The 12,697-nt window shown below is 40.5% G+C and overlaps 1 protein-coding gene across 1 annotated transcript in view; it reads left to right on the forward strand.

The window, feature by feature from the left end:
* The window catches only part of sdk1a (sidekick cell adhesion molecule 1a), a gene marked incomplete at both ends in the record, with an annotated part of 322,636 nt that overhangs the window by 297,815 nt on the left and 12,124 nt on the right, over window positions 1-12,697 (forward strand). Inside the window, 6 exons of the mRNA XM_083909607.1 lie at window positions 4,313-4,416; window positions 4,597-4,667; window positions 5,394-5,532; window positions 7,397-7,453; window positions 7,603-7,704; window positions 10,468-10,583. Coding sequence (XP_083765733.1) covers window positions 4,313-4,416; window positions 4,597-4,667; window positions 5,394-5,532; window positions 7,397-7,453; window positions 7,603-7,704; window positions 10,468-10,583 — 589 coding nt within the window. The remainder of the gene's footprint in view (window positions 1-4,312; window positions 4,417-4,596; window positions 4,668-5,393; window positions 5,533-7,396; window positions 7,454-7,602; window positions 7,705-10,467; window positions 10,584-12,697) is intronic.

Raw genomic sequence — 12,697 nt, forward strand, 5'->3', positions numbered from 1 at the left:
ATCACCATCACCATCACCTGAGCAACTTTTAGCCACGACGCACACTGCTAACCTCCGATAGCTACCTCCAACACCAAGCTTCAGACTACCACGGTTGCCAACCGTTCCGTAAAATGAGGATTTGTTCCATATTTGAAAGATAAAACAGGTTTTCTGTATTGAACAGATACGGAACACACTTCGTTTCTTCATTTTTGATTATCAAGTCAGTGCAAAACCATGACGGAAAAATCTGTCCAACAGAAAATAGGCACTTTTAACGCTGTCTGAGTCACTGTGAGTCCTGTGTGTCATAGCAGCAGAGACGCAGCGACATGTAAAGGTAAAATGGCAACAAGAGGATACTGCTCAGGCGACAAAAGAAAAACAAAGATTGCAAAAATCTAGTGTGTGGGGTTATGTAGCCTATATAAAGTGCAGTATTAGAGAATGTGATTCCTTTTTCTTTTTTTTTTATCAGGAAGTTGGCAACACTGCTTCAGAACCACCCGCTGTCAAGTGTTAAAGTGGTGCTTGAATATTAAATTGTAGATTACAAAGTTCATTCACAACTGTTGCAGCATGGCCGCATATGTTGTTTGATTTTAGCCTCTTGTTAACATCTGTGTCCTGATCTTTGCAAAATAAAAAAAGATTTGTGAGAGTTTTATTCCAGCAACCCCAGCAAGACCAACCAAGATAGCATTTTGAAAACATTGATTATTACAATCTGACCTTCGGTGCGGTCCAGGAAAAATTGAGAACACTTTTCTCAAGTTGAAGTGGTCTTGGAGCTTAATTCAGAAGTAAATAATATTCTGATTTGACAATTTTACCTCAATATCCTCCAGCTCAGTGCCGTGTGTGGCCAGCAAGTGCATATTTAGGACAAGGACCGAAAATATGTGCAGTGTGTGTGTGTGGAGCAGGCTTTAAAGGCACAGCTGCAGAGTCTAATAGGGTACAGGGCTCATACAATAGTCAGCTAAGTCATATTAAGCTTCCTTGGAGTTTATTTTTATTTGATTTCATTTCTATTAAGACTGGACTTGTTGAAGCAATATGTGGAAATCGTGTAATTTTTATGCATCACAAGAGTGGGCAGAGAGGGAGATGACATGAATTCTTAAGAACTGTGTTTGTTTATTACAAAAAGATTTGTGGAGCTAAAAAAAAAGTTTGAACCTCATCATAATCACAGCAGAAATACAGAGTCATCTAATCACACAGGCACAGCAGGACATGCGCTGTGGGTTTTTTCCTGTCAATTCTTTCTGCCTTCATGCTTTCAAGGTTGTCTCTGCCATTTATCCACTCTTCATCTAATTTTCCTTTTTGTCACCACTTCCATCTATCCATCAATAGTCAGTGTGTTCAAAATCCATCCGTCATGCATTTCTTACCTTCGTGCATCCTCAAACAGCATCTCTGCTCATCCTATGAACGAGGGCTCCAGTGCTATTGAATGTCCTTTTTTTTTTCCCCACTCCTCTGTCTTTATCCCTCTTTCCTCTCCTCCGTGCCCATTGAGGCTGTCATTATGGCAGCAGGTGACAGTGGTCAGACTGAATGGCTACTCCAGCAGCCTGAGTAGCATGGCTATGATGAGGCTTATTTGTGTTTGTGTGTGCCTCTCCACAACCTATCACTATTTTAGGCACCGAGATCTGTTCTCTCGACGTCGTCCGAATCGGCCCGTTTCAGACCTGCCTCGGGGAGAGTCGATCTGCCGTGATGACAGTGTTTGTGTTGATGCTGATTTTGAGCTCATTCTATCGCTGAACGCTTTCATTACAGTCCCAGATTGGAGGAATTAGCTTACATCCCAGCATGCTCGCACTCATACTTAGTTGTTATCTATCCGTAATTGTTGTTTTCCACTGAGACGTCTCTGGAACCAAAACATCGAAGTCTCCAGGCTAATGCGCGCACACACACATGCACAGAGAGAGAGACTTTCAAACACTGTCCTTAACATCCTCCCTGCGCTGTTGGTTCTCCACCCTCTCTGAGCTTGGTCCTTTGATGTTCTATTCCTATGATACCCACAAGCCCACAGGGTCTTTTTCTGTCCCTTATTGGGCCTGGCTCATTATTATACAGGAAGATTCTTGAGCAGTTTTTTCTGATGCCTGCTGAATTTCTAACTGGTCCTCTGCAGTCTCCAATCACTCTGTAAATAAAGTCTATAGAGGACCGTTGCTGGTAGATGTGTGGCTGGAAAAGGTTTTTGTCACAAATCCAGTGGCGGTTGCTCTAGTGAAAAATGTCATCAAATATGTACTGTGTTGTATTTTATTTTCAACACTTAAAGGTGCAATATGAGAGAATGTGGCCAAAAAACGGTTACTACATTCAAATTCAAAATACCGAGGTCTTTTTGGTCTTCGTTTTTTGACGTAACTGGCAACCAGTGGTTGCTCTGCAGCTGAGACTCTACTGATTGCAATGATTGGCAGACAGCGGGAGGTGGCGCCACATGCTAAAACATGATTTCAAAATATAAACATCATTTGCAGTCTGCAAAATATTTTTTTGAGTTCTGTTTTTTATATGAACATTATTCCTGAGTCTCTGTGACATATTAGGAGGATTTTATGGCCAGTTGCTTTAGATTGATAACATAATGCACCTTTAACATGCACTAGAATGTGTCACTAGTTCGCTCAGAATCAGCTGTTTATCACGGATCGTCTTACGTGATTTCCGTATTCCTGTAGCAGCCTCGGCATTAAAACCACTTAAAGTCTCGCTTCAACTGTTCTTTATGGGACGACACAGAATAGGTTGTTTTCACTGTGGTGAGCTCGACGTCTGTGGTGATTAAACGTCACTTCCACGGAAGCTCAGCTTCTCTGGGGAGTCAGTTGAGCAGTGGGCGGGTGACGGGTGTGGATGCTGGACTTCTGCACGACGATTGGAGTAACTAGTCTGAAAGGCGGAACCAGTTTTTGATTGACGTTGAACCTAACAGAAACATGCACAACAGTGGAGCTTTTTCTGCCTCAATCCTGTGTGGATTTGTCTGTCAACAAAAGTTGCTGGTAGTTGTGTGTTATTTGCTCTGCGATATAGACCATTTCAGTTTTACATAATTATCACGTTTCCTTGTAGTAGTTTTTCTTTTGCAGAATTTATGTAAGAATTTGTGTACAAATAATTGGGCTTGAAATGAGCTTCCCCTGTTTTATAAACCAGCAACCGCCACTGCATAAGTTATACAATTGACTCTGTTAAGTTAATAAGAAGTTACATCAACAGAATGTAAAGGAGAGGACGCATGTTACACAGGAACTGTGCAGCACTTTTGCTAAGCCAGACACAATGGATCTGTTTGTTGGGCAGATTGTAAGTAAATTGATTTCGAATAAATGCAATAATGTATGTAAATTAAAATTCTGTGCTCATTAATGGGTTCACATTGCACTGGCAGGGGAGACAATTAGCAAAGGTGCACGATAATAATAATTATTCAACACTGTGGGAACTTCAGAGAGCACCGTAAAAGTAAAGCATGCCTGTGAGAAATGAGCAAAATGGATCTCCAGTTACTTCTAAGGTGTTGAAGGTACCTGGTGGAGTTTTTGACCCGGCTTGTAATGGTTTAAAGAACAGTATTCTCTGTATCTTATAAACAAAAGAGCCTTTTTTTGTGTGTAACGGAAAAGGAGAAGTTCACAAGCCAGTGTTTAGAGGTCTCACAGATCCTCGCAATGCTCTTTTATTCATCTGAAGTGCAATTCAAAATGCTTCTCTGGTAACTGACAAGCTAATAATAAGACGGTCCGTGTATCAGCTGTGAGACTTTAGGAGACTGAAGGACAGCCCCGTGGCTAAGACGAGGCACTGAGGTGCAATTTTCACCTGTCGCATTTTTAATATCAAAAACTGTGAGACTTGCATTAACACCTGGGGCATCCACTGAGTGCTGAGAAAAGTTTTTACTGACAACTGTTGATTGATGATCATAAGGCGCAGCTGGTGTCGAGGAAACTCTCCGACAAGACGTGCCTGTAGCTGCAGCAGAATTATAAAAACCTTGCAGTCATTGGAGTAATTGTCGAGTTGTGGCTACTAGTGTGTGTGCAGTACCCTCATCAGTTAGCAAAATGATAAAATCACATTCAAACAAGATTGAGAAATAGCACGAGGATCATTGTGCAACAAATCCAGGAGCATTTCACACATTCTAGAGGGACAAATTGATCATTTATGCTTGAGCTAAAACGGAAATATCAGCTTTATTCCTGAATCCGTACTGTTAAAAAAAAAATAATAATGTTTGAGTGTATTTATATGCTTTTTCTCCATATCTACGTGTTTCTTTCTATAGGTTGAAGGCCTTTACATCATACAAGTTCCGGATGCTGGCCACTAACGATGTAGGCGACAGCGTCTTCAGCAAAGAGACGGAAGCTGTGACAACTCTGCAGGATGGTGAGAGACTGGGACGCAGATGGAACAGCGGGTGGTGGGGGGGGACTAAGTGGAAAACAAGGGGGAACATGTAGATGTGTAAAACATCACAGAGAGGAAGTGATAGGAGGTGGATGGAAGCTTGCCTTTCTCTGTCTTTTTCTTCCTCACTCTCTCTCTCTCTTTGCATTTTCTTTCAAGTGCCTGATGAGCCTCCAGTGATCCTCACAGTGAAACCAACGACTACTACCTCAGTTCTGGTGCAGTGGAAGGTAATGGTTTTTTTTCCACATATACAGTATAATATGCACACTCAAAAAGTCTGAGCGCACTAACTTGGAGGAGGATGCACAATTTGATTAATGCCAGGTGAAAAGAGGGGTGTGAAATGATCATTATTTCTGACGAGACAGACTGGACAGATGGAGGGACAGATGCCAGCCCTGGGTAGAAGAGAAAAGTGTTCAGTCTTACTGACAATATACCGGCAGGAGAGATGTTAGAGGGCAGGAGAGGCAAACATCGGCAGTGTCCATCAATGGAAGAAAAAGAAAGAAAAGTATGGAGTCATGGAGAATGATAGGTGGTTGAGAGCCATGGTGATGTGAGGATAGTCAGTAAATGCAGCCTGGCAACTTCAGTGCTTGTCACTCTTCCTCCTCTGTTTGGAAATGTCTTCTCTTGCTCCTTCTGGCCTTATATCAAAGTAGAAGAAGGCCGTGAAAAAACAAAGTCACCAGCAATTTCATCATCCTTTACAAGAGTGCCAAAGCCACTGAAGCATTACTTTGTCTGTGCACAGCAGCCCTTTAAAGTAGACCCTGCTGTTAAAATAGTGCTCTGCCAGCCTGCCAGTTCCCTGCCAGGCACCAAGGAAATGAAAACTTTCTTAGCATACTGCAGAGCATCTATTCTTAGATGTTTCTATTTGAGAAATGGATAACTAATAGTTCCTTACGCCTAATATGGATTCTTTCTTTAACTGTGCATGTCTCCAGCCTCCTAGTGATGACAGCATTAATGGGGTGTTGACTGGATACCGGCTGTACTACAGAGAGCTTCCAGTAAACACCTCCACGTCCACTGAAGCAGAAGTCCACACAACCAAAAACAACAGCACAAATTCCCTCATTACAAGTGAGTAGCAGTGATGCTCATGCTATGCCTGTCAAATTGTATGCTCTCTCGTATGATGCACACGTAGTTTACAGAGACAACAGTGCCACTTTTATCACTTCCAATCCTTAGTGTCTTGGTTTCACTTGCTTGCAGAGAGAAGTAGATAAACACTGCTTTCATTGCCAGGTTTTATCCTCTGTAGGTGGCAAACTAATTCCACCAATTTATTCTCTGACTTGGTTTTAATACATTCCATAACAATAACACAGGATAATGTCTTAAATACACACATCAACAACACACACAATGCAGTTTATTGCATTAAAACATTAAAGATAATGAATTTAAAAATCATCTCTGCTTGAGTCATTTAGAGTAATTTCAGTTTCTATGCCAGTTTTGCTCGGTTTTGAAGATAGTTCCACGAGTTAATGCGACAAATTGTGCAAGATCTGTGCAGAGGACATAGGAAATGGCATGTATTTAAAGATCAGTTTCAGGATTTTATGAACCGGCTTCAGATCTTTCAAATGAAGATCAATATATTTCGGAAAACTGCATGAAGCTGCTTTGCTTACATTACACAGTTCTATTTCCGTGGACTTGGAAGTAACGTGTGGTTATAAGTGCAGTTGTAAGTTAGTTAGTCAAGCATGGTAATTCCTGCAGATCTCATTGAAGCTAATTAAATCATTGCTCAATGCATTATTTACATTTTTGCTCACTTGTTTTTGGTTTTGGAGATGGTAGTAAAAGAAACTCTTTAAAGGGTGAGTGTGACCACTATAGTTCCAAGCAAGTGGATTAATATTTAGTAATAATTTGTAATAACAGTAGCTAAGCTGTATTGAACGTTTTCTTTTTTTTTACGGGGGGATTAGCTATTTGGTGCTTTTAGAGAGCTTTGTTTTCATATTCAGTGAAGTGTGGTCTAATTGTACTCCAATAACACAGTGTGTACTTTGTGTATAATTTACAAACATGGCGCGATAGGCTCAATACTTGTTCTCAGAAAGAACATATTCCATTAGAAATGCCATCTGCTCACCAATGGTGTTTTTGTTTTGCTCTACGAGCCAATTCAATTCAATTAAGAAAACACTTGTTTTGTTTTTTCTAAATTGAATTGAACTGTAGTGAATTTGGGGCCACACGGTTGGTGTAGCACTCTTGACTTTGGAGCAGGAGGAACCGGGTTTACGACCTGGTCGGAACAAGAGCCTTAGCGTGTTCTCCCCGTGTGTGTGGGGGTTTTCGCCGGCATCTCCGGCTTCCTCCCACAGTCCAAAAACATGCAATATGGGGATTAGGTGAATTGGTCAGTAGCTTTCGCCCTGCGATGGACTGGCGAACTGTCCAGGGTGTAAGCCGCCTATCGCCCTATGTCAGCTGGGATTGTTTGAAATCACACAGAAAATAGTTTGCACATGTTTAATAAACACACCCAGGCAGTACTTGAGTGTCTCTAATGTCTTTCTTATGTAATCCATTTTGTAATGTTGTCATTAAGGTTGTACGTGTTTAAGAAAAAGTTGTTTTTTTAAAGAAAAAAGAGAAAAGATCAGAGCTTGCTTTCACATCAGAGCAGGGATCAGGGAGGAACTGTGTCACTATAATGACCCTCACTGGGCCATTTCTCTCATCCACATTGCAAGAATTAATATTAATATGCACACTTGCACAGTACTTTTATAGTTCACTGCATAGAGTATCTGCATGACTAGATTCTGTAACCATCAGAGTCAGACTTTACTCCTGAAACATAAGTCTTTTCAGAGTAATTTCATAAAGCAGCAGCATTATAATTCCACAGTTTATTGATGAACGTGAAATATTTATCGATTTACTCACTCTCTCCCATGTTCCTCTCACTCTTCTAAAGCCAAGAGCACCTTCAAGACCGTCAGCAGTGCCTCGCTAACAGAGTTCGAGTTGACACGTAAGTAACTCAAGAATTAACGGGGGAAGTAAAGCTCTGGGGACTTTTCTTGTTTTTAGTTTTTAAAAATAAATCCCAATGAGAACCGTGGCGTGTGTTTGACATGCATGACGTGTAAAAGTTTTAAAAGTGGTCTCATTTCTCTACAGAGCTGAAGAAATTCAAACGATACCTGATTGTTATGACAAGCTACAATATCATCGGGGAGAGTCCGCCCTCCGTTCCGTTCGAGGTGTCTGTCGGAGAGGCAGGTAAGTGAAAACTGAAACAAGCCGTAAAAGTTGGTACACCATCTGTATGTGATTTACATATCTTGTTATTGAGCGCTGACACTGCTGAGATATATTGCCAAAAAAGCAGTTTTACTGTTGCTGTTGTTGTTTTGAGCTCGCTGTCTCCCCTGTGTGTTGTTAGAAAGTTGCATTTTCACTACATAAAGGAAACAGTTAGTTTGAAAGTCTTTTTTTTTCTACATAGACAAATGTCGTTGGTTTTTTTTTTTTCCCCGAACTTGAGGTCGACTCGTTTAAATCTGGAGGACTTTCAACCGTTATCACATGGTCTTCAGCGGCAGATGGAATGGATTTGTTTTATATGGAGGTGGATCTGTTGAGCCCACCGTGATTTCATTCATAGAACTCCATCTGCTGTGAGGACGTGTGATACGGTTGAAATCTCGAGAAGAAACTCGTAACTGAGAGTTGAGATTGTTTTGTCTCTGCTTTCGGTCTGTCTGTCTCGTCTGGTTCACTGCTCTTGTCAGTCATTGTCCACGTCTCCTTGTGCCCCCATTGACAAACATTGACTTTGATGAGCTGTTTAAGCTCATCTGTTTTGTTGTGATGGCCCAACCCCTGGTTTAACTTTCAGAGTCAAACTATGGACAGACTGGAGAGCAAATACATACATGTATTTCACACACTGGATGAGTTGTATGAGCTGCAACTTTCTCGATGAATCGGTTGGTCCATAAAATGTCAGAAAATGTTAAAAAAAAAATTGATCAGTGTTTGTCAAACCTGGAAATGACGATGTTCTTGAATGTCTTGTTTTGTCCACAAACCAAAATGATTCAGTTTTAATAATTTCTTTGTTATGTGGAGCAAAGACTAAGAAAATATTCACATTTAAGAAGCTGAAACAATCAGAAATCTTGTTTTAATCATGAAATAAGCTTCAAACCGATTAATCGATTATCAAAATAGTTGGCGATTAATTTAGTAATCGATTAATAATCGATTCATCGATTAATCGTTTCAGCTCTATGGCACAGTCCTTTTTATTCATTATTCATGCATTACTAAATGAATGGTCAACTGATTTTAGAATCGATTAATCGATCTGAATGCTTTTCAGGTTTTTCAGCTTCTTCAATGTGAATATTTTCTGGGGGGGTTTCTACATATAATAAAGAAATCATTCATCAAGTAAATAACTTTGTGCACAAAACAAGACATTTCAGAACATCATAATTTCCAGATTTGGCATTTTGACTTTTCATGGCCCAAACGATTGCTCGAGAAAATAACCGTCACATTCTTTGATTTTTAAAATCTTTATACTGCAGATTAGTTGCAGCCCTCGCATGCCACCCGATAATTAATTAAAGCTGTCATTTTCTCCAAAAATCATCACACAATTCCTTTGAAATATATTCAGATAAATCACACACAAACGCCTGACAACATGATTTATTATGCAACCCAGGTTCATTCATAAAGCACTTTTGAAAAATTCTTATTTTAAAAGATTATTGCTCTTACCATTAGTCACGTGACCCTGACCTCTCTGCTCTTCCCCTGACTCGGGTGAATCCAACACCTGAATACACAGATTTGTTCTGTTATCTCTGGTTTGGACCTGAAATACTTCCACAGGCTGCTTTTCAGATGCTTTTGTGTCATGATTGTCCACTTGGACGGTTGGACGGTTTAGCTTCCTCCTATTTTCTTTACGGCATAACATCACTGTCTTATTTTAGGGACAAGAGGAGGTTAAAAATGGATCTAGGGCAAAGCTGCAGCCACAGTGCCCTCTGCTGGATGACGTATTAATTACAAATTAATAACGAAGACAGTCTCAGGGGCTTCTAGGCTGTATATTTAGATATTTTAAAAGTGAAGTTTGAATTGTACTCCAAGTTTGAATGTGTATGTGATAACACCTGACAGCCTTGGTGGTCAGAGTGGCAGCATCAGCAGGGAATCGTAGGTAAGTGGTGGTATAAGCGAGGTCAGTGGATTCACTGATGAGCAGCAGGCTTTCAGCACATATCCTTGCGGTGCATCAGTGTAAGTGGTGTGTACAGGTAATGCTGTCACGCCCACCTGATCACGTTGTCGTCTGGCACCGAGGAAAAAGTGCATTTAAAAAAAAAAAGACCTGTCATCAGATGGGACATCTGATGATAAAGAGCATGGTGGCGAAAGAGCCTCATGTGCCAGAGGAGGAGGTGCAGCAGGAAGGCCACGGCGTCCTCTGTCGCCTTGTCTGCCCTGTGGGCAAATGGGAGAGTGTCCAAACAGTGCAGGTGCACAGATTTGCACTTTATGATTGCAACACCCACACATTTTTGAAGTTTCTCTTATAATCTCACACTCTCTCTCTCTCTCTCCATCAGAGCAACCCTGCATGTGTAATCACTCAGTGTGTGTGTGTGTGTGCATGCATGTGTGTGTGTGCGCAAAGTTTAGTAGGTTATACATATCACACTGGACTGAGAGGTGAGGATTAGCAGCAGGAGTGGGAGAGAGGAGGGAGGAAAAGGTTGGATGGAGGGGGATGATGAAATAGGGTGATATGGCCTTTTCTCTAGCCTCAGGTGCACACTGCTGGGTGTTCATGTATATGTTTGGTACAGTAGAGTAACAAGGTATTGCCTTAGGCCCGTTCTAATTGGAAGAATAGAGAATATTTTAGCAACTTCCTTCTCTGCACCCAGCTGCACACACACACACACACACACACACACACAGAGGGAGTACCTGACTAACGAAGCATTTCTCCTGCTGCAGCTCCATCAGTCGCCCCGCAGTCTATCAAAGTGTCCGCCGGCTCTCCCTCCACCCTGGAAGTGACCTGGGACACACCCCCCCTTGAGACCCAGAATGGACTCATCCAAGGATACAAGGTGACGCACACTCAATAACAAGTACAAACATCATTGTGGCAGGTACACACTGCACAACACAGTAAACAAACACACACACACCGGCCAGTAGTCAGAGTATGAGATGTACAACGCTGCTTCTGTCTGTATTTAAAATATCTCCCCTCTTGTCTTGGAGGGGTTTTGCTCGGCTGCACTTTCAAGTGCCCTATAGAGACACCAGAGAGAGAGAGAGAGAGAGAGAGAGAGAATTAAGTTAGAAGAAGAATCTGAATATCCTTTAATGGTTTCAATATCACTCCTCTGCCTGTCTCCCTCTTTAACTCCCCTATCCACCCCCTCGCTCTTAGTACTTCAAACACAAGGTTATCTGTCCTGCTTTAGACACATTGATTTCTGCAGGAGTAGAGGGAGGAATAGGGGAGGAATATAGAAGAAAGGAGGGAATGTAATATTTGCGCAGTGAAGGAATGAGACAGGCGAGTGATCCCTGTAGAATCCTGATTAGAGAATAGAATTGAGGGAATAATGTTTCAACTACCAGAGATGGGTGGACAAAGGGGGGCGTGGGGTTATGAGGCAGAGGAGGATAAGGAGATTAAGGCGAGAGAAATAAAGGAAAGAAAAAAGAATGTTAAACCAAATGTATGGGTTCAGACCTGTTGGATGAGCAGCACACACTTCACTGCAGGATAATTATTGACAGATTAAGTTTACTGAAATGCCCCAAAGGGCTTGTTAAACACACTGCTCATGATGGGTAATGTTGCACTTGATGAAATGTTCATTTGAGCAGCAAAAAAAAAAAAAAAACCTCAATGCAAATTAGATATTAAACAAGAACCTTTTGTTTTAATACTTATACTCCAATACTTTATTCTGTCTTAAACAGGGCTCTTTAAAAATAAGAGCGTGGGTGAGATCACCTGTGTATATATATGTATATGTATAAAGGTTGGATAAAAAATAAAAATGCAATTAACAAAAGAGTTTGTACAAAAAACCTTTTTATATTCTTTCCTCATTATATCAAAATCACACTCATTCCTTGCAACATAAAATTCTCTTGTAGACTAATGTTATCTGTCTCACAGTGATAATAAATACCAGAATAGATCCAAAATGGCTGACAAAGATGGTTTACAAAATGAAATTTCACTAAACCATTAGAATGAATAATTATAAGAGATATTGTCTCCTCTTTTTTTTTTTAATCCAAAATGTATAACATTTCATTTTGAGATGAGTTAATGGAAGAGATATTCTGCATCTCATTATTCTGGGAGCTTGCAGGAGGAGAGCGATGGTTTAATGCTGCCCTCAAGTGCTGCTCGCGAGCTGCTGCTTCCCAGTTGGACGTTGTAAATATACCTTATGATGCTTTGTAGTGCATTCTGTTAGGAATAATAACAAAATGGACCCTTTAAGTAGCTCTTGGCTGTGGTTTTACTTTAAAAACCAAACCGCTCAGAGGCAGTTTATGGTCCAGAAGTGGTTATTAAAAAAAATAGTTTGACTGTATGTTACATCCATACAAACAAAAAAAACAATCTAACATTGAATTGCCAAATAAAAACATTAGTATACTCCCACTGTCCATATATTAAATTAAACAAAAAAGCCCCCTTGTTAAATGTTGGGTATCATTAAATATCTCAGTGCACATACTGGGTCTATATTTATTCTACGCAAAGCAAGTAAACTTAAGTTTTAACATTAAAATGTAGACAATTTCTCACTTTGCATCCATCTTGTTTGTGCATCCCAATGAGAAATTGCAGTAAAAAAAAAATGGGTTCATCAAGGCCACAATTACATGATAGGATTCAAGCTTTTAATGAGCTTGCAAATTGTCATTGAGTGCTTATCAAAGTCGTTCAATATCTCAGGTTGTGAAACTTCCTCAACTGAATTTGAACTTGAAGCTTTGAATACATTAACCATAATGAGATGAAATCTTGTCACCACCATTTTATCTATTATTCGTCTAATGGTTTGGATCGTGAGTTTAAGAGTGTATACTTTAAAGGGCCCATATTGTGCAAAATCAACTTTTTAATCATTTTAGTACTTATATTTGGGACTCAGGGGGCCATACCAGTCCCCAAAATGTGGACAAACAAGACTCAGTCATG

This window comes from Microchirus variegatus, assembly GCF_963457635.1.
Source record: "Microchirus variegatus genome assembly, chromosome: 23".
Lineage (NCBI taxonomy): Eukaryota > Metazoa > Chordata > Actinopteri > Pleuronectiformes > Soleidae > Microchirus > Microchirus variegatus.